A 20,666-nucleotide genomic window follows, 5' to 3' on the forward strand; every position below is an offset into this window, starting at 1 on the left:
GTGGTATAAGAAAATGAGGTACAGGTGTTACAGATGTTGAAGAGTGCTGCTCAGAACCTTCAAGGTGTGGTCTTTTACCTATGGACTGTTTTTTCACTATTTTATTTTGAAGTTTTTATTTGAAGGATCCACAATTAAAAAAGAAGTTTTCAGTGCCCACTGACCCCACCCACCACGGAGCCCTACGAGGGGATGCACTACAATGCCAAACAAGGACACTGCAGCAATGCCATGGTTTCGTGAGCACTATATCCAAACACCAGCATCAGATATAATGTCCACAACATTTGTTGAAAATATCCAACACTGGTACTTGGTTGACCTTAGCCCAAGTGGACCAGCCAGTTAATCCTAGGGGAGGGCACCCCAAGGCTGCCCGTCTACAGGAATTCAAGCCCAAGGTGGTGTGTTAGGATTAGACCACCAGTTTTCTCTCCTTCTCTCACAGGACACTACACAATTCAAACACGTGGGTGGATGTTTAGATCCCAAAGGAGGTGAACTGAAAGAACACAACCTTCCCTGGGAGGTCCCATCACCACATTCAGGAATCCTACCCGAGGGAGAAGGGAAATGATGTTAAATTGAAACATTTTTTTCAATGTAATGGGAAAATGAAGTAATGAAGAGTTCCTACTTTGAAAATTAAACTAATAAATTCACAAAAAGGACTCAAACAAAGATAATTTAAATAAAAATGTCTAAACATGAGTACTGCTGAACGAGAAGTGACAGTTCAGTAGAAGTGAACAAAGGGAGTCACATGCACCATAAGAGTATGTTACACTCTTATTGGTGGAGGGTTGACACATGATGATTTGTATGAGAGAAGCATTGGAATCAATCAGTTTCAACTGAGGAGAGATAAAAAAGTTTGTATGATATGAGAAAAAGTTTTTGCCTTAGAATAAGAATAGCTATGCAGTAACAACAATACCATGTTAGAATTACCCCCTCCTTTTCATAAAGACTTTAAATTGCAACATGAAACTACACTTGTTTACTGTAAACAGCTTAGCCATATCCCAACAGACATCTTTTAATGCATATGTCATGAGGACTAAGTGACATACAAAATTATATTAATCTACTTTTTATGTTATGCCAATTATTACAGAGTACAATTTTTGCTAATAATCCATATTTTACTTGTATACAAATTGTAAGTTCTTAATTTTAAAAGGTAATATTAAACAAAATCCTTAACTTCCCCTAGTGTGATACATTTTCTCTATTTATCTTCTATATCAGGTGTTTCCAGCTTAAGAGTGCCCAAGGGCCACAACTATATTCATGAGTCTAGTGGTTAACAGCATTATATTTTTGTCAAATTAGGGCTTGTTAGTGTATTACATAATGCAAAACAGAGTAAATAGATCCATGGCAGGGTTAATTTATGTCCTTTCAACATGGTAAAATGAGTTATGATTGGGGAAGGAGTTAACCTGAATGTGACTTACTTTGTTACATGATATTTGGATGTGCATATTTGTGAAAAAAAAAATGAATTTCTTTATGAAAATAAAAAGAATATGTAATTTAAACATGTTCAATTACATAGTAAGTAAATTTAATGAAAAAAATGCTACATATAAAAGAAACTAGAATAGCAAACATATCTATGATATTTAATGTAGTAAGAACATAAAATTTTCAATGTGAGCTTTGAGATCACTCAGCAGCACTGACCAAAGCAGATATGTTGACATGGTGTTCTGTCGTTGCGAGTTTCAGGAGGTGAAGCAGAGAAGAATTCATGAGGCAACTTCTGTTGTGGTTTTTCATGAATTTCATAGTGGAGAACACCCTTTCATATATGTATGTGCCACTAAACATTGAAGTCATTTTCTGTCCAAAAGCACGCAGATTTGGAAACCGATTTTTTGAAAGTAATTTAAAGAAATTTGGTCCTTTTTCTTGTCTGGTTTGCAGAAATAGATCAGCTTGCAAGTCACATAATTTAAGTTGAACGTCAGCTTGTTGATTTTTTATGTCAACACAAAGAGGATTATTGAACAGCTCTATCCTGCTTTTTAGCATTTCAAATTCTTCAAATCTTGCATTAAACTCATCTATGATATCTTCAATATTTACACAAAATTCTGAAAAATCAAGTGGTTCGTCATCTTTGAACTGTTCTGTTATTTGCTGACAACTTAGAAAGTGAGCCAAGTCGTTGTTTTCTAAACAAATTTTGAAAGTTCTTTCCTTATTTCGAAACCCATTTATGTTTCCCATTACATCTGATACCATCTGGTTCTGCCCCTGGAGCTTCAGGTTGAGATTGTTAAGGTATCCAATGAAACAAACTGATCAAGAAATGCAAGGATTTCTTTCCTTATTCCAAAGAATCGTTCAAGACACTTTCAGGCACTGAGCCACCTTACTTGGTTGTAAAGAGCCAAATCCCCATATTCTGCCTCCATATCCTCCAAAAACTGCTTCAAATGCTGATGTAAAAAAGCTTCATTTCCCCCTCTTATCATGTTAATAACTTTAACAAGTTTAAAAACCTTGTTTTGGTTCACTGACTTCCCACACAAAACTCCCTGATGAATAACACAATGAAATGTTGGACAAGTTACTTCATTTTCCCTAAGAAAACCCACAAAGCCTAATATTTTTCCAATCATTGCAGGTGCACCATCTGTCACTACTGCTGAACACTTATTGAAACCTCCGATTTTATGAGCTGAATTTTTCACTGCCTCAAAGATATCCTTTCCTTTTGTGGTCCCACGAAGATCACATATACTCAATAATTCCTCTTTTGTTGAAGAAACTTCATGAATGATGTGTATAAATATTAACAGCTGACTTACATCTGCTTTATCAGTACTTTCGTCAAGACAAAGCGAGAAATAAGTACTTTTTTAACCAATCTGACAAGTGAGTTTTACAATTTTTCTCCCATATCAGTGACCCTTCTATGTATGGTTTGGTTAGAAAGCTGCACCGATTCAAATTTCTCAGCAATTTGGCATCCCCAGACTCCTTTGCCATTTCAACAGCACATTTCTTTATAAAATTGCCATCAATAAAAAGTTTCTCTGCTCTTGCAAGTTCAAAAGAAATGATGTATGAAGCATTCAAAGCAGATGTCTGGCTTTCTGACAACTTGCTAAACATATTCTTTCATTGTTTTAATTTCTTACTGAAATCTGCAATCTGAACAAAGTTTCTCCTTGATATTTTTTATCCTTTTCTTCATGCATCATTGAATAATGCCTTTTCACTTTAAATTCTTTGGGCACTAATAATAACTTGCATACAAACTTGCCATTATTGTTTGTAATTAAATAATCAAGTTCCCTAAGTTTCTGGTACATTCTATTTTCACTGTCAATTTATGTTTCTTTAAAACTTTGACCATGTTTATATTTACCATGGAACTGAATAGTGATAATTTACAACATGTCGACCTCCACAACAGCAAACGGACAAATTGGCAACAGCTACCACCCTGGCAAGTTCACTTTGTCTAGCAGAGGGGAGGGAGTATATAGCTGAGCAAGTCCACTTTGTCTAGCAGGGAAAATGATGGTATAATATGCCGAGATGTATATGATATAATTTAAAAGCTATTACTATCAAGTTACTACTGTAAAATTATAGACATAAATAATAAACATATAGGTGCACAGAAAATAAATTTTAAAATTTCATTAGTATATGTCAGCTGGAGCTTTAATGCATTTTTACCTTACAGGTCACAATTTTTAATTTCTTCACTACAAAAATATTATTATAAAAGTAGGTTATTTTTCAATAGACTTTCATGAGCTGCATTCTGCCTGTGGAAAATCTCTGTTCTATATTTTATTCACTACCCCCTCCATTAAGTACAAAATTAAACATAATTACTCACTATAAGATGATCACTGTTCAAACAAACCATAATTTTGATACATTTCGATTTTGTTTGAATACAGAGCCATCAAACAGAAAATCAGACCCCTCTTACCAAATCCACCTGTCACATCCTTTCTTTTGGGATTTACTAATAGCTCTCTCTTTCACTTAACTCTGTATTATATATAACCATTAGAAAAATCTAGGTTTTCATCTACTAAGTGACTTGTTTTATTATGTTGTTTTTTGTTGTTATTTGTTAATGCCACTGCTAGTAAAAGCTTTGGAAAAGCCCATGAAAAAGATAATGACTAACTTGGATGAATTTGTAATGGCTCTTATCATAGTTAGAAAGCCAGAAAAACTGTGACAGTCAGGGGAAATTGTCTACTCACTGCATGTTATTATTCTATGTTCTTTGATGCATTATTTAATTAAAAAAAGTATTTAGTGCACTACTTACATTAGTATTAAAAAGTAGAATAAAGTGTCATCAACAGTCTACTGCAGAAAAATAAATACTTAAGAACTTTTTCTTATTTTTCATATATATTTTTTATTTATTATTATAAATGTAACTAAAATATAAAAATATGGATCTCTTTAGGTTAGTTAAGGTTAAATTAGTTAAAATAAATAATAATAATGAAAATGTTTCACAAGGCACATGCACGAGAAACTTGTGAGTAACATAACATTGATGGTGTAATATGACCTCAACATTCCTTAAGTGTTTTACAGCTTATAATGACATGAACAGTTGTTAGGCATGCTTTAAAGAGCAAAAAAACAATAAACTTTAATTATAATTAGTTTTGTAATGTTACAAGTTTAAAGCTACATAGGACAAACAAATGTAGTTTCATGTTACAAAAAAGGGGCAATTTTTTTTATTCAATGGTTAAAAGATCAGTCAAATTGTTCAATGTTGTATAGAGTTAGAGTAGAGAAAATACCAAATAAAATATAAAGTTTTAGCAAAAGCAAACATCTAGAATGAATTTAAGAGATTTTATAGAATACACAAATCAAATCTTAACATTAAAATTACTTTGCACATGACTTATTCAAAACAAATACACAATACATTCATGAAGTATATATTCTCCAATATATTCTTATTTAGTAAAAATACTTCATTACAAAAAACTTTTTTGTGTGTAAAAATAGTTATAATGTGTACTAAAGGTCTGCCAAATGTTGTGAAGATATACAGTGTATTAAAAGTTATTCTATAAAAACTATATACAAGTGAAAGTGGTCCTGTTGTTAGTTACTGAGATTGGGTTTATTTTTGTTTTGAATTTTGTGCAAAGCTACATAAGGGCTATCTGTGCTAACTGTTTCAAATTGAGCAGTGTAAGACTAGAGGGAAGGCAGCTAGTCATCACCATCGACTCTTGAACTACTCTTTTACCAATGAATAGTGAGATTGACCATTACGTTATAATGCCCCCATGGCTGAAAAGGCAAGTATGTTTGATGTGACGAAGATTTGAATCCTCAACCCCGCGATTACGAGTCAAGTGCCTTAATCACCTGCCATGCCAGGCCTGCTGGGTCTGAGTCTGTATTGAGAGTTACCTCTTTACCTTTTATTGCCATTTGAACCATGTTTAACCAATAACACTATCACATAAGTTGTAGCTGATGTTACCCTGTCAACTTGCATAAAGCACAGATTAATCATGAACATACCTTGTGAAAAGTTTTATATTATTTTATCTTACTTAATCTAACCTTTTCTAATCTAATAAACTTCTAATTCATAAAATTTAGATTCTTTTAGAAGAGTAAATAAAAGAATATACATGAAAAATAATACCCACCCAGATCACTATTTTTGTTATGTTGACAATCAAGGAAATTTAACTCTACCTTTTATACTAATGGTACTATTACATTAAATAACTTTATATCTGATTAAGTAAGGCACCTAAAGACACAGAATAATATCACGTAAAAAGCAGAAAATATCAAATAAAATCATCTGTGTGTTTTCCATGGAAATAAAGTTTAAACTGGAAGCAAAACAGAATTATCTGCACAGAAAACAATAGATATATAATTTGACAGATTAAACCCCTAGCTTCCTACTGGTATTAGAGAAAACTACTAGCAATTTGTGAACAAGAGGATGTGACAAGAAGGTTCTGATTTTTCAGTTTCATGGTTCTCAAATCAAATAACCTTGAAGTATTATACCTTGATTATTGATACCAATTATAATGAATAACTGATGATAAACTCTAATTCTAATGGGTGGTAAATAAATCAGAGAAGAGGAGATACTTAGAGAGCAAATATTACAATTTTTATATTGCATAGAGATGGAGGATTTTTAAAATATTTCTTTATCAAAACTAAGGCCTTAAAACTTATATAATATTAAAATATGGGTTATTATGTACATTTGTATACTATGATAATAAAGTACTTTAATTAAATTTTGAATGTAACTCACTAAAACTTCATGAAGTATTCAGTAAAGGATGCCTGTAAAGACAGAGTTAATAAGCAGCTGTATGCAAGTTAAATTTCATTAAAACATTTTCTTGTTACCTGTTAATGAAGTTTGAATATCTTCCTCAAATGCTGTCTGAGTTTCAGGAGGAGATGATGAAACACTAACAATTTTCAAAATAAAAGAAATATGTTACATTCATATATATCATGAAAATGTGTTGTAAGAAAAAAAGGTTAAAAAATCTTTCCTTTTGGGCAAATTAATTACCTATCCACCTAGATGAAACATCTTAATTCTAGGTGCTTCTCACTTATAGAAATATTGTATTTCTTATTAATTACTTGCTCAACTGCTCAAAGTATCTTGCATTTTCAACCACCCACTCACATCCTTAAAATATTATATTTATATCTAATCAATCACGCAACTGTTTGAAACGTACTTTTTAACTAGTAAACCATTTGCTCAAAATACTGTACTTCAAATCACTCATGTGCTTTACTGAAATATCTTACTACCTAGTCACTTACCTCTTTGAAATAACTTTCTTTCTAGTTCTATTTATGTGCTACAGATACTACTAACAACTTACCTGCTTGAAATATTATACATCTTTCCAGCTACTTACTAACCTTCATGAAGTACTATATTTTTTAACTACTTATGTACTGAAACTTCTCAGAGAGTCAAGTTCAACATTGGTATAAAATCAGTTAATAATCTTAAGTGTATCTATCATTTCATAAGCATAAAAAAGAAAAGCCTTGTTCTCAAAAAAATTTTGTACATTAAAGATGACAACTCCATTTATTAGAATAAAAAATAAATGGTTTTCTGGAAAGAGTGGTATGCAATTTAAAAAAAAATTGTAAGAATATTTCACATACATTTTTTGAGATAATACAGAGTTAACACTATCCCTAATCTGCTAAAGATTAAAAACTGTCTATAAACTCTGTATAGCTAAACTAGTTAAACTGATTACTTTTCTTGATTCCTCATTGGCCCAGCAATCAGCTTGACATAGGATTTGGGAAACCATCCTACCTATAAAACAAAGAAATATCCAATTACCATTTCTCTTATAGCTTGAATTTTTTTAAATGAGGAAAAATTTGTAAACTAATATAAACATTATCAAGAAAACATTTTGGTACAATATAAAACAGATTCAAATAAATAGTATTTTAATAAACATGAGCAGTAAGTATTTGTATGAACAAAATCATGTGTTGCTTATCCTCTAGAACTGACTTCTATATTTTAAATGTATAATACACAAAGAATTTCATCTTAGTAGACATGTACTTGAAATTGATGGCACATGTCCAACTATAAGACTGTACATGCATCGAGTTTTGAAGTCATCTGAGTGCAAAGGGTATTCAACAAATTTAGTTTATTTCTATATATCTGTAATAACTATAAATGGTTTTCAGATCATATTGATCTCCTACATACAAGTAAATTCACTGGCCAAGAAAAGAGCAAGATATTTGAAAAATGTTTTTGATTTTGATGGTCGACATGAAATGACCACATTTGGCAAAAAGAAAGAAGTATTTCTGAATTGTAACTCACAATAAGGGTGTGCTTTTGGAATTAACATGCATAAACAAAACCTTTTATTATTAGCTGGAAAGTACTTGAAAGCATATTAATAAACACCATTAGCACTTCTATACCTGGAAATGTAGCAACACGTGCAACCATGGCAAGTTTCATTAGCTAACTGAATGTACTAAAAAACCCACAATATACAGTTTTATCTCCTAATTTAATGAATAATACAGGAAACCACAGCTTTGTTCAGTCAGTATGGTTCATCTCTTACCATCCAACAGTAAAAGATACACTAGATAAGCTGCAACTGTTTAGGCATTAATATTGTCTATTCTGTTTTGTAGCAGCTTTGTCAATTAAAAGTAATATGTGTTAGCATTATACATTGCTTTTATCTTGGACATGTTCATCACAGGTCAAACAAGGACATCTGTATTGTTCAGTGAAATACAAGCAGTTTTAAGTATTTATGTTGAGGCTGGGTATACAATCATTTAAATATAATCATGAATTAGTAACTTTTTGTCTTGTTTAATTAGTTACTAATCATAAACCATTTTCAATTCTAGATTTTGGCTGCTTATCTACTACCACATTTAAAACATTCCTCAGTAAGGTTATTTCAGTTTTAGTAGGAGCCAAGGTTTAATTCTAGTCTTCTTCATGGAAATCTGATATGTTATTCACATCCATATTTCAAAATTATTCCAAATTATCACACCTTTTTCTCTTGAATAATGGACTATTTCAGATAGGTCAGTATTATCAAGTCTTGTGTTTCTTGTATGTCCTGTGTGTGATGGTAAATTGCATCCAGCAGTTGTTAACGTAACAGTGAAAGAAGTACTTCCTGTATACTACAGTTTCTAGGTTACCCTTAGGCAAGGCATAGCACCTATTATTCTGCTTTATCAGGGTTACAGTTCAAGTCACTGGGGAAAGAAAAATTGTGGATCATCTCATTTGGCAGGCACCTAGTGCAACTGGGACAATGATAAAATCTGCTCAAGATAATTAACAATTGCAGCCTGCAGCAAGAAATGACAAGTTACTGCAATATTTTTTCAAGCATAACCTATGGTATTTCATAAAGCAAGGAAACTATCACAATAGCATAAATGGAGAAGGCATCTTGTCTAGTAAAAGTCAAATGGGATACATGATTCCTGGATGGCAGCATGCTATTGTCTGAATCCAGAAGAGAGCAATCAAAGTGGCAATACAGAATGTGTGAACTACACCAAAATGGAAAACTGTTTAATGCTAAGCATAAGATAGAGAGATTAAAAATCAATATTCAAGAGGTCAGATTCATGAAAGAAGAGTTGGGTTCATTTTGGATGAAGAAACCTCAAAAAGTTTTTGCACAGATTTTGAACAATATCAGACTGAGTGGTTGGTTGGTTTGGTGTTTTATGACACAAAGCAACTAGGCTATCTGCACCAAACATCCGATAAAAAGTTAAAATTAAAGTAAAATTATTAAAATTCATGAAAGGAAATTAAGGTAAAACAAAACAAAGTTTAATTTTTGAATTCAAAACATAAATAGCATTAAATCCAATTTTTATATCTTGTCTACAATGGTAAGAGAGAAACTAGAGTAATACAAGTTGTAAAGGACTTTCTGCAACATAACTCTTCAGGATGACTAACAGGTAAGTTAAAAAATCAGCATTAATCACTTGAAGTTGGCCTTTCCAGTCCTGGTTTTGAGTTTTTTGATGTTATGGCCATTTTCATAAAGTAAAGTAATACAAGTTTTAAAAGACTTGTAGCAAAATTTTAATTATTATAAGTTGCCAGGATAACTAATGGGTAGTTCAAACATCAGTGTTAGATACCTGGAGTTTGCTTTTCCAGTCCTGGTTTGGAGTTATTTGATGTTATGGCCAGTTTCCAATTTCAAATTAAACTAGATGCACTTTAATTCTTAAAAGGGAATCACATTAAAAAAATGCCTAATTTATAAATTAAAAACTTAAATAGCATTAAAAACATTAATGGCCTTTAAAAAACTAGAAACATTTCTAAGGTGGACAGTGTTACCAATGCCAATAACACTGTCTAACATCATGGATAAACCTTGGAACTAAACATGTTTAAAATTGTGCCATAACTGAGAATCATAATGACAGCAAGAAAGTAAAATGTGGCTTATTGAGACTTAAGTGTTACGCAGACAACACACTGGTGCATCAGTCCCAGACAGAGAGATGCTTGTAAAAATAAAGGTTAAAACTTTAAATACTATAATAAAAGAAATTTACATACAGAATGTTAAAATGAGGAATGGGACAGTTATTTCTATAATGATCTTGATAAAGTGAAAGAGTAATGCAAACCTCAGAAGTGGACTAACTGATGGGAGACCTTCATGCAAATGTTGATTTTGAATGAGTAAATAATATAACTGAACCAAATAGACTTGGAAAGAAAAAAAATGGCTTGACTGATGTGTTACAAATTATCAAGTTAATACAAACACATGCTTTGAGCACTATCCAAAAAGCAGATAAACAGGAAAAAGTCCTGGACATAACATTAGAAATCAAATTAATTACATTACCATGAAAAGAAGATCAATGAGCGCAGTACAAATGAAAACCTACCTAGGTACTAAATTCAGAAGCAACCATGTTCCTGTAGTATGCATCATCATGATAAGGTTGAAAAATGTAAACAACCAGAAGCAGTAAAGAATCTCAATCATACAATTCTAATGGCAAAATGTCCAATACAGAAAGATACATAGTTGCAGATAAAAACCATTTTCAAAGAGCTAGTAGAGGAAATATGAAACAATTTACAAGATTATTCCTTCAAAACTAATTCTCACACTGAGAACTTGGGTTAAATCAGCCAAGTTCACGACCCCATATTCTATTATTATTAATACTCTTTATTTTACCGAATTTAACCTAAAAAGTTTAATTTAAATATTTTAGTTAATTTTACAATACTAAAGAATACACATGAAATAAAGTCAATACCTGGGTCTTTTTTTTTTCTTTCCTTTTTTTGTTGTAGATGAAACTTAAACCTTACTTTTTAACACTAATGGTACAATCACAAAATATAATTTTCTAATTAAATAAACTACCTAAAAACAGAATAAAACAGATGATGTCTATCAATTTTTCTGGCTTTCTAATTATTCAATACAAGCTTTTAAAGTATTATCTAATCTCATCACCATGATCCCTGTGGGAACACTAAACTGGAAGCAAAATAGAGAATTCTCTGTATAGAAAATTGTAGTATAATATGTCAAGTGAGAGATTAAAATCTTAGCTTTCTATTGGTTATAAATGATATGGTATTAAATGTCAGAGGAAACAATTGGCAATTTGTGTCTGGTTTTCTAATTTATGGCTCCATAGCTCTTTCCACCCAGAAATCCTTTAATATGCATAACAAAGCTTTAGTGTCTTACATATTTAGCACTTCACTTAAGTACTTTTGTTTATATTATACCAATTAGTTCAGAATAAAATCTTGGCAAATAATCCATATTTTAATAATATTTAGGTTTCTAATTCTACAATGGAATATTTTGTAAACATCCTGAATTTCCCTAGTATGAGATACATGACATTTTCCTTAGGCATCTGGTCTTCTGCATTTTTTCCACCATCTCTTAAAAGAATAAGAAATTAAATGTATATTCCTCACTATAGAATTATTTTTGCTGAGACAAACCATAATTTTTATAGCCTTCAATTTAGTTTGGTTATAGAGCTATCAATAAAAAAATAAGACACCTCCTGTCACATCCCTTTTTTCAGGATTTCTTAATAGTTCTCTCTTATATTTAATTATATATTACCTAGAACCAATAGAAAGCTAGGGTTTTCATTCATTAATTGACATTATGTACTGAACAGAAAATTGTCAATGTCACTCAAAGTACAATCTTTGCAAAAGTTAACGACTAGCTTGGATGATTTTGTCATGGCCCTTGTCACATAGGTAGAAAGCCAAAATATTTTTGAGAATTAGTATCTAGTTAATACAAGAAATTAGTTACAAATTAATAATTAGGCTTAGGTGATCATGCAAGTTAAGAACCATGAACACAATAGCAGTTTTCATCTTAATAAATAACAGTCTTTATTTTGAAAATGCTGGTTGATTTTTGCAGATGAAAAAAAAAGTGAAAAGTTGGGATATTTTTTTCCTATCTTACAACAAACTGCTATTGGCCATAAGAAATGACAGTCTAGTTTCACCTTACCTTTCCCTGGAATTCCCCATACCACCACATGTCTTGTTGTTCCTTTACAGATATAACATCTCCTTTGTTGAATGTTAAGTGGTTGTCCTTTTTGGCTTTCCAAGGAAAAAGGGCTTGAGCCTGTAGACCATCAGGGGCAGCTTGGCCCTATAAAATGAAATAATTAATAATAGTAAGCAAACATTTTTTCTTACTTTTCATAAAAATGTTATGTAAGTAACATGGACTTCATAAGCTGTGTAATCACATTTTTCTGGTTTGTGCAACTTCAAATTATAGTAAAAATAACAAACCATTTAAAGTTTTTGAAGTCTTTAAGTGTAATATATTCTTTAACTTATTTGCTACTGACTTGCTATATTACATCAATCACATGACACTAAACTGACTACCAGTTTCTATAACTATTAACATGAATGTGTGTGTGTGCATCTTCATGAACATTTTCAAACTTTTAGTAAATATTACAAGCCTTCTGTAGACAAATCAGAATTTGACCAGCTTCATAACCACCATAATGCTTTCAAGTTGAAAAATGTAAAATAAAGTTAGTAGTACTGTTCTATCCCTTTTAGTGTTGATTACAAAGTTCTAAAGTGCTTCTCCAGCAATTCTCTACTTTTAGCCTTTTCACATATCTATTTCCTAGTTTATCTTATTGTAAGTGGCTGAATATAAACCAGAAAATAAGACAGTTTACCTTGATGTTGTCAATAGCAAATGAGCTTAAAGTAATTTACCAGAACTTTCCCACAGTGTTTATTGTAATTTTTGTTCTGAGAACACAACAAGAGAGGATTTACCAACTTGTATGCAGTACTGTGGTTGCAAAAACAATTGTCTAAAGTAATAATAATGTGAGAAAATATTTGTGATATGGTTTTGCACAAAATATGGCTGATCCAATAAACCTGGTAGGTATTTGGATGATAGCTTTCTCCTGGGAAGGTTGGAATTTAGCAGTATAAATTTAGAAAATGTACAAGTGCTTATGAACATGTATATATATGTTACTGCTATTTACTCACAAGTACTTAATTTTTTTTAAACATAAGACAACAAATATAACACAGATTCCTAGTACTTACAATGTTTATAACATTGATTTATAATTTTACATCATACTGGCTATGCCTTACCATAAGCTCTGTTTATTCTCTCAAGTGCGCAGGGAAGACAAATTAATTTGTCTACATTTCAAAGTTGCAAATTAGAGATAAAAAAATCGACATACTGGTACACAAAAATTCACAAATTTATTTGGCTTTCTAACTAACTTTATGTGGGTTAGAAAAATCTCATTTCTGTTCAAACAATGAACTGGCCAACAGATTTCATTTCCTGATAAACTGTATCCCATTCAAGCCAGTCACAAATTACTGTCAGATTTAAGTATAATGAAATATGCTAATTCTTTAGATGGTAAACATGTAATTAAGAGATGTAAGCATGAGTAGACAAGAGGTTCTGAAAGAATGGCACTGTGGACACTTAAGGTGGCAATGAGACTGTAGATGCTAGAACAGGATCTTTTATTCTTAACGACAAGTCTTCTTCATGAGATTATGACACCATGGTGCTTTAAAAAGGTATTAATACAAATTTTCCCAGATTAAGTTCCTTGTCTCTTCATCTTTCCACATCTTAATTGGTCCATTATTGCCATCTGTTGACTACAACCTGAACAATCAGCATTCTTTTTTCCTTTCACTATGCTTCCACCCACTGTGTAGTTTAAGTTATTTTCTAGTAATATATAAACAGCTTCCATTAATTTCTTCTGTTGTTTTCTATTCCTTTGCTGATGATTTTGGTCTCCTTCCATTTAGACAGGTTCCCTGCTTCCTCTAAATGAGCTGATGTCTCTTCTTAAAATCTTTACATTTCAACAGTCATAATTACCATCACAGTAATGTTTAATTACAGTTGAGGACACAGTGTTGCCATGCTTTGTGTCATACTAGTGTTCTTCCAATCTCATTTTTGTTTGTCCAATGTACATATTAACATAACTGCAACTGACTTAATATATTCCATCATTATAATAAATCTTTTTTGGATCTTTTGTGGGATAAGTGCTATTTTGTAACCTTTTAATCTTACAATGATGACCTACTTACATTTTAAGTAGGCAGGTAACTCTCATGAAAGTTCTTTATAGAAATAAAACTAGCTGATGAAATAGTTTTAAACTTGTCCTGAACAATTTTAAAATTACATAGTTTTAGAAAAATGAGATATTTAATTTTATATTTCTATTTATAATAAAACATTTAATGTAGTTATTTGCACTCAAGACTCTGAATAGTTCACAAAATAAGGCAGTTTTCATTTTGAGTATAAAAATACTGTTTATTATCTAATAATTCTCCCATTTCATTTGCACAACCTCTAAATCCTCCTATACAAATATTTTTTAAGGTAAATGATTATATTTTATTTTCCATTTCCTCTATTACATCATTACATTGAAAATGTTTGAATTTATGAAATGGAGTTATGTTCATAGCTTTGTTTGTTTGTTTTTTGAATTTCGCACGTAGCTACTCGAGGGCTATCTGTGCTAGCCGTACCTAATTTAATAGTGTAAGACTAGAGGGAAAACAGCTAGTCATCACCACCCACTGCCAACTCTTGGGCTACTATTTTACCAATGAATAGTGGGATTGACCGTCACATTATAATGCCCCCACGGCTGAAAGGGTGAGCATGTTTGGCGCGACAGGGATGCGAACCTGTGGCCCTCAGATTACGAGTCGCACGCCTTAACACGTTTGGCCATGCCGGGCCTCACTGCTTTGAAATTTTCATAGAATACTTTTCAATCTTGTTTTTCTTATATGTGTTATTTCCTACTTTTATCTTGATTTCTTGAAATCGACTTAGTAAAATCTCATGATGTGCAGAAATGGGTTAAGAGTTAATTGTAGTCATAGGGTTACCTGAAAAGCTTTAGTAATTTTTTCCAAAATCCCAGGTAAAAATGGTATACTAATGAATTTGTTTTGAAATGTTTTTAGCAGAGTTAACTTAGAGTATTTCATTCATAGAGGTCTGTCTTTCATTTTTTGGAAAGCTGTGTCAACAATTATAGTTATAACTTCTATCTACTACTAGTGCTTTTAAATACATTTTTTATTGTCTTTATCTCTACTATCACAACACATTTTAATCATATGCCAAGCATGTCTAAAAGGTGAGCAGTTTCTGACTTAAAGAATAATAATCTGGCAGTATGCTGAGGCCAAAAGGTTTTTGAAATACACTGAATTTTATCTTATTAATATGTTTCCTAATGAGAATATCTGATAAGACCAATTCATGCTCATAGAAATCCACAGTGAATGCAATTCCTTCCTCATTTCATTCATGTAGTTTAAGAACTAAGGGTTTCAACTGTTGGATATAGAAGATATGTACACAACACCTTCATGACATTATGACACAACAGTGAAACCCATAAAGAGTTCTGAAACTATAAGGATAGATTTTAATATTTAAGAAAAACTTTCCAAAAAAAAAAAAAAAATACAGCAAATGTAACAAATCAAACTATCTCAATACATAACAAGTCCAATAAACATTTGAAAATATTAACTAAGAATAATAACCCACTTGTCCAGGTATAGGAGAAGAAGCTCCCGATACTCCTGTCTTCAGCTGAGTAAATGAAGAATTCTCAGATGGCTGTAACGTATCTCGTGGCAATTCTTCTCCCACATTTCGAACAGCTATTCCATTTTCTGGGTCCTCAGATATTCCCCTAATAAATAATTCCAAAATAAGTAAGACATTTTGTTTTTAAACTGTTGAGTTCTTTAAAAAAAAAAAAGATTTACACTTCAGCATAATATTAACCATTTCAAATCTTTTATTTATTTGAACATTCTGCAGAAAGCCAACCTAAATGTAAAGTATTAGCAATTTTGTTAAATCAGAATCAGTATTTTCTTTCAAAGTTTTGTTTTAATTAGTCAAATGAGTATCTAATAAAAATTATAGTAAGAGGATGGATGGTTAAAACATCCTGTCATTAACTACAGAATTATAAGCATCAAATGTTTATGTAACTACGAGAATTAATATCAGCTGAAAATCTTTTTGAGGGACTAAAATGGACTGAATAAACTGCAAATTAAATTTCCTCATCAACAACCATTGTACAGTCAAAGACTTCACTGGTTCCTTAACTTCTTTTTAAGATCTAATTGAAATAAAACACACCACACAAGGTGACAAGCTCCAACTATAAAAAAATGTACTGATTAACATTTGATAATTAACTGGATGCATCAATTTGCCACATCTGATACAAGTTGTTTTTATATTGAATTGCAAACAAAAAGGAAAAGTAAATAAAGGTTCAAGTTAGCTTTTAACAGATTATGTAGTACTGAGCAGTTGAGGGAATTTTGAAACTCTTAGTAATACATCATTCTAAATGTCGCATAGCTAAGTTCAACCACATTTTCATCAAAATACATAAAATTAAACTTATTGCTTACTCTAATGTCCTCTTCATTTCTGTTCCCATGATATGAATGGTTTGAGAAGTACCACATGGACTTTCAACTAACTCAACGTACGACTCAGGAAACCAACCTGTCTTTCCCTTTAATTCACCACCTAGCCAACCAGGCTCTGGACTTTGATCAATGGGAACCTAAATTATGTTAAAAAAACAAATTAATGTTTAAAATCTTTCCATTCCATATTCTTTAAGCATAGTAAATAGCAGTGTTCACCTTAAGGGACCTTTTCAAACATTTGGTTTGGGACCCCAAAACTTCACTAGACAACTAAACTACGTACAATCCACTTAATATTATGTCTACAGCTAGAGCAAAACATGCATGTCAGAGAGTTACATTAAAACTTTAATTATACAATTTTATTGTCAATAAATTTGTCACTAAAACATAATTTATGCTTTAATCTCTTAATTTCAAAAGGAAATATCTAAATAAATTCTTAAGCTTCACTTCTGTGTCAATGTGATCCATCTCCCTATTGATTCTTTTACTTTAGTTTATCCATTCCCTTCTAAGACTGTGAGATAGACTAACTAATAAGAAACTTAACTTAAGAGATATTTAAGTTTATAATCTAAAATCTAAACCTCCCACTTTTCTGATTAGAGAGACAAGTTTATGTGAACTTCTCCCTTGTCATATCTTATGCTTAATTACTCTCTGAACCACGACTGATATTCCCATCAGAAACATCTGTAAATCGATTGGAGAACATGCAGTTCTTGTTACTGTATCAGATTATGTAAGACACAAAGTATTATCATTCTCTATTTTATATAATCTAACCCAAACATAAAAGTTTCTAATTTTTACCTTTGACTTTTGTTTGCTCTCAACATTTGAATACATTTTTACTCTACTTTTTAATACTAACAGTGCTACTGCACTAAACACTTTTTTATGTAATTAAATAATGCACTAAACAACAGAGTAATCACATGCAAATGGAAAATAATGCCCCATAACTATTCCAATTTTTATAAACTTCTAACTATGCAATAAGATCCTTTAAAAATTCAGTGAAGTTTATTAATGTATTTCCCCTGGGAATAAATACGAATATGAGAGATAATCATTGTTAATTTTTTAGAAACAAAATATTACAAGTGGGCATGCCAATAGGTGTCCTGATTTTCCATTTAATAATCCTTTAACTAAATATGACTGAAGGCTAAAAAGTATGTTTTGCCTCAGCAATGACAACATAATAATGAGTAATCTACATTAAATTTCTTACATCCTGGAAGGGCAGTAAATAAATTAGAGAAAATACCTGTAAAGAAAATTTCACAAATCTCACACCAGGAGAAATTCAGGTTTGATTTTTTTTTTATACTGTCATATTAAAACAAAGTGTTAAAATATGGATTATTAGCTACATTTTTACACCAGATTTATTAATATAGCATGATAAGAAAGTAGTTTAATTAAATTTTGAATAAAACTCGATAAAATCCCATGACATGCACAGGAAAAAAGATGCCTAAGAAAAGAGGGTTAATAAATTTGATTTTACTTTATTTCAAAAGGAAATATTTAAAAAAAGTCCTTAATCTTCCCTTGTGACATCTGTTCTCCAGGTCTTCTCCTTTATTTGATTTATTTACCAACCCTCTCTAAAGTATGGAATTTAACATAAGTTACTAATTATAATACAGATGTTACTACAACACATTCTAATTTTTATAGCCTTCAATATTATTTGCTTACAGGGTCAAACAAAAAAATTAAGACCCATTTGCCACAACAACCTGTTGCATCTTCTCTTTCGCAAATTGTGAATAGTTATGACATTTTATACTATTAGAACAAACGGAAAGGTGGTATTAATCTATCTAATGACTTTTTCAGTACAGAATATTAACTATTCCATCTTCAGTGTGCAAGTTTATCTCACAGTGTTCAAAAAGATGTTTTGGGAATTATTTAAGGGCTCATATGTCATAATTAGAAACCAGGTTAAATTATGATAATTAAGGGAGATTATGTGCTTTTAGTAAGTTATTATTGTGTTATCATGTGCATTACTTAAGTAAATTAAATTATTTATAAGAAATAGGCTTAAATTTTATCAACAAAAGTCAAATGTAATTTCTGTATTCATGTATATACATGCTTTTCATGTATATTCTATACTTATTGTTATAAAAATAACTAAAATGTAAAAATCTGAAACTTGATAGGTTAGATTAAATAAGATAATAAATAAAAATACAAATTCTTTACAAGGTATGCCTGTAAGCAACTTGTGAACTTTTGACATTCAATCCAGTAACACTGATTTACAAGTGATGATAAAACAATGTATTTAAGAATATAAAGATGACCTCTTTTATGAGGTTTAATTTATTTTTGAAAAAACAACTGTAGTTTCTTTCTAGAATGTGCAATCATTCTAGAAGGAAAAAGTGGTAATTTAGATTTCATTTTTATTTTTATGGTAGTTACTATGTAAAATCAATGAAACTAGACAAGTGCATAGAGTTAATATAAATTTTACTGAAACTAAAGTGAGATATTTATATAGGAAATACTATATTACAAATATTTTTAATCTTGATCTAAAAATCACTTAGCACTCAAAGCTCTGACTCCACATATTCAGAAATAAATCATTACAAAAATATGTGTACAAACGAATTTGTAATATTTAAGGAAAGTATGTCAAAAATTATAGTATGGAAACTCTGATGGTTTCTTTGTAGTTATAAGGTTGGTCATACTGACTGAGACCACATGGATGAAGTTAAGAGACTGGTCAAATAGAATGCCAAAATTATTTTACTTCATAGCACTCCAAAGTCTATTCTCACCAAAATTATATTCATAATTCCAATTACATCACATGCACTATCTTGCTACATTATCATCCAATTCAACAACGGAAATCCTTTTCTAAAGAAGAAGCATTCTTCTTATATACTAGCAATATTTGTAACCTTAATATCATCAGAGATTTAAACCATTTATTAATTATTCCTTCATCTATGCCATTGATGTAAATCATAAAGAATGAAAACCATACACTAAGCTCTGAGACACCATACTTTTGACATTCATCTAGTTTAAATTAACATCATTTTATAGCAATCCTCAGCTTTATTCATTTAGTTTTTTATCCACTAAGCCAACTTACCCTGCATATCTACAGTCTGTACTAGTATTACAGACCAGTTTAATGTCAAAGTGAATTTCACAGCTTTTTAAAGTATTACCATCACTGACTGCATTAGTATAACATACAAGTTCAAAGGTAAGGTGAATTTCATAGCTTTATAACCCTCTCATTATGGAATAGGTGGCATCCACCCAGCTCGTAACAATGAAAGTATCCATAAATGTAAATATACTATAATTTTTGATAATATATGCATATATTTACAATTTTTTCAGGTTAATGGCAAAAATTACAAGGTTTCTGTACACAAAATATCAAGATTTTGAATTAACTATTAAGATTCTGAGTTAAAGAATGTTTCAAGAAATGTTCAATATCCAATACATATAGCTATTTTCTTATGTTTAAAAATACTTTTATGCATCATAAAATTTTCAAACTTCAAATGTGAAATCTTATAACAATCTGACAACTATTAAATGTATTTTAAGAAAAAAACTATTTTATATGTTATTTTCACTACTGTATCCTTGTATAGGTTGGTTTTCATTTGACTGATTTTGTAACTCGTCTGGAAAGGGTTAATTTATCACGACATATTATTTTATATTTTTTCTATGCATGGCATTGTCTATTTCATCTTTCAATTTCAAATTTTATTCTATCAGAATCACATAAATAAGCTTTTCTGAATTTTTAAATTCTTTTATTGCACAATTAGGAAACCAAAAAAATTATAATAATCAGAAGACACTGTTTCTTTTTTGCATGCTATCATTTTTTTCTTAAATGCATTACTTAAGTAAAGAAATTTTTTTAGTGTACTGGTACCATCATTATAAAACAAAGGCTTACATTTCATCAGCAATGGACAGCAAAAACAACACAAAAACAGAG

General features: G+C 30.8%; 1 protein-coding gene across 19 annotated transcripts in view; it reads right to left on the reverse strand.

Moving 5' to 3' along the window:
* Positions 1–20,666, reverse strand: part of Dap160 (dynamin associated protein 160) — a 261,924-nt gene that overhangs the window by 149,212 nt on the left and 92,046 nt on the right. For all 19 annotated transcript variants that reach the window (XR_013031922.1, XR_013031923.1, XM_076516402.1 and 16 more), the window contains exons 19-23: positions 16,625–16,782; positions 15,735–15,882; positions 12,120–12,266; positions 7,305–7,366; positions 6,415–6,479 (exon numbers count right to left, since the gene is read on the reverse strand). Coding sequence is in view for 17 of the 19 variants with exons in the window: in XM_076516402.1 (XP_076372517.1) it covers positions 6,415–6,479; positions 7,305–7,366; positions 12,120–12,266; positions 15,735–15,882; positions 16,625–16,782 (580 nt within the window). In the remaining 2 variants the exon portion in view is untranslated. The remainder of the gene's footprint in view (positions 1–6,414; positions 6,480–7,304; positions 7,367–12,119; positions 12,267–15,734; positions 15,883–16,624; positions 16,783–20,666) is intronic.

This window comes from Tachypleus tridentatus, chromosome 7 (assembly GCF_004210375.1).
Source record: "Tachypleus tridentatus isolate NWPU-2018 chromosome 7, ASM421037v1, whole genome shotgun sequence".
NCBI classification, from domain to species: Eukaryota; Metazoa; Arthropoda; class Merostomata; order Xiphosura; family Limulidae; genus Tachypleus; species Tachypleus tridentatus.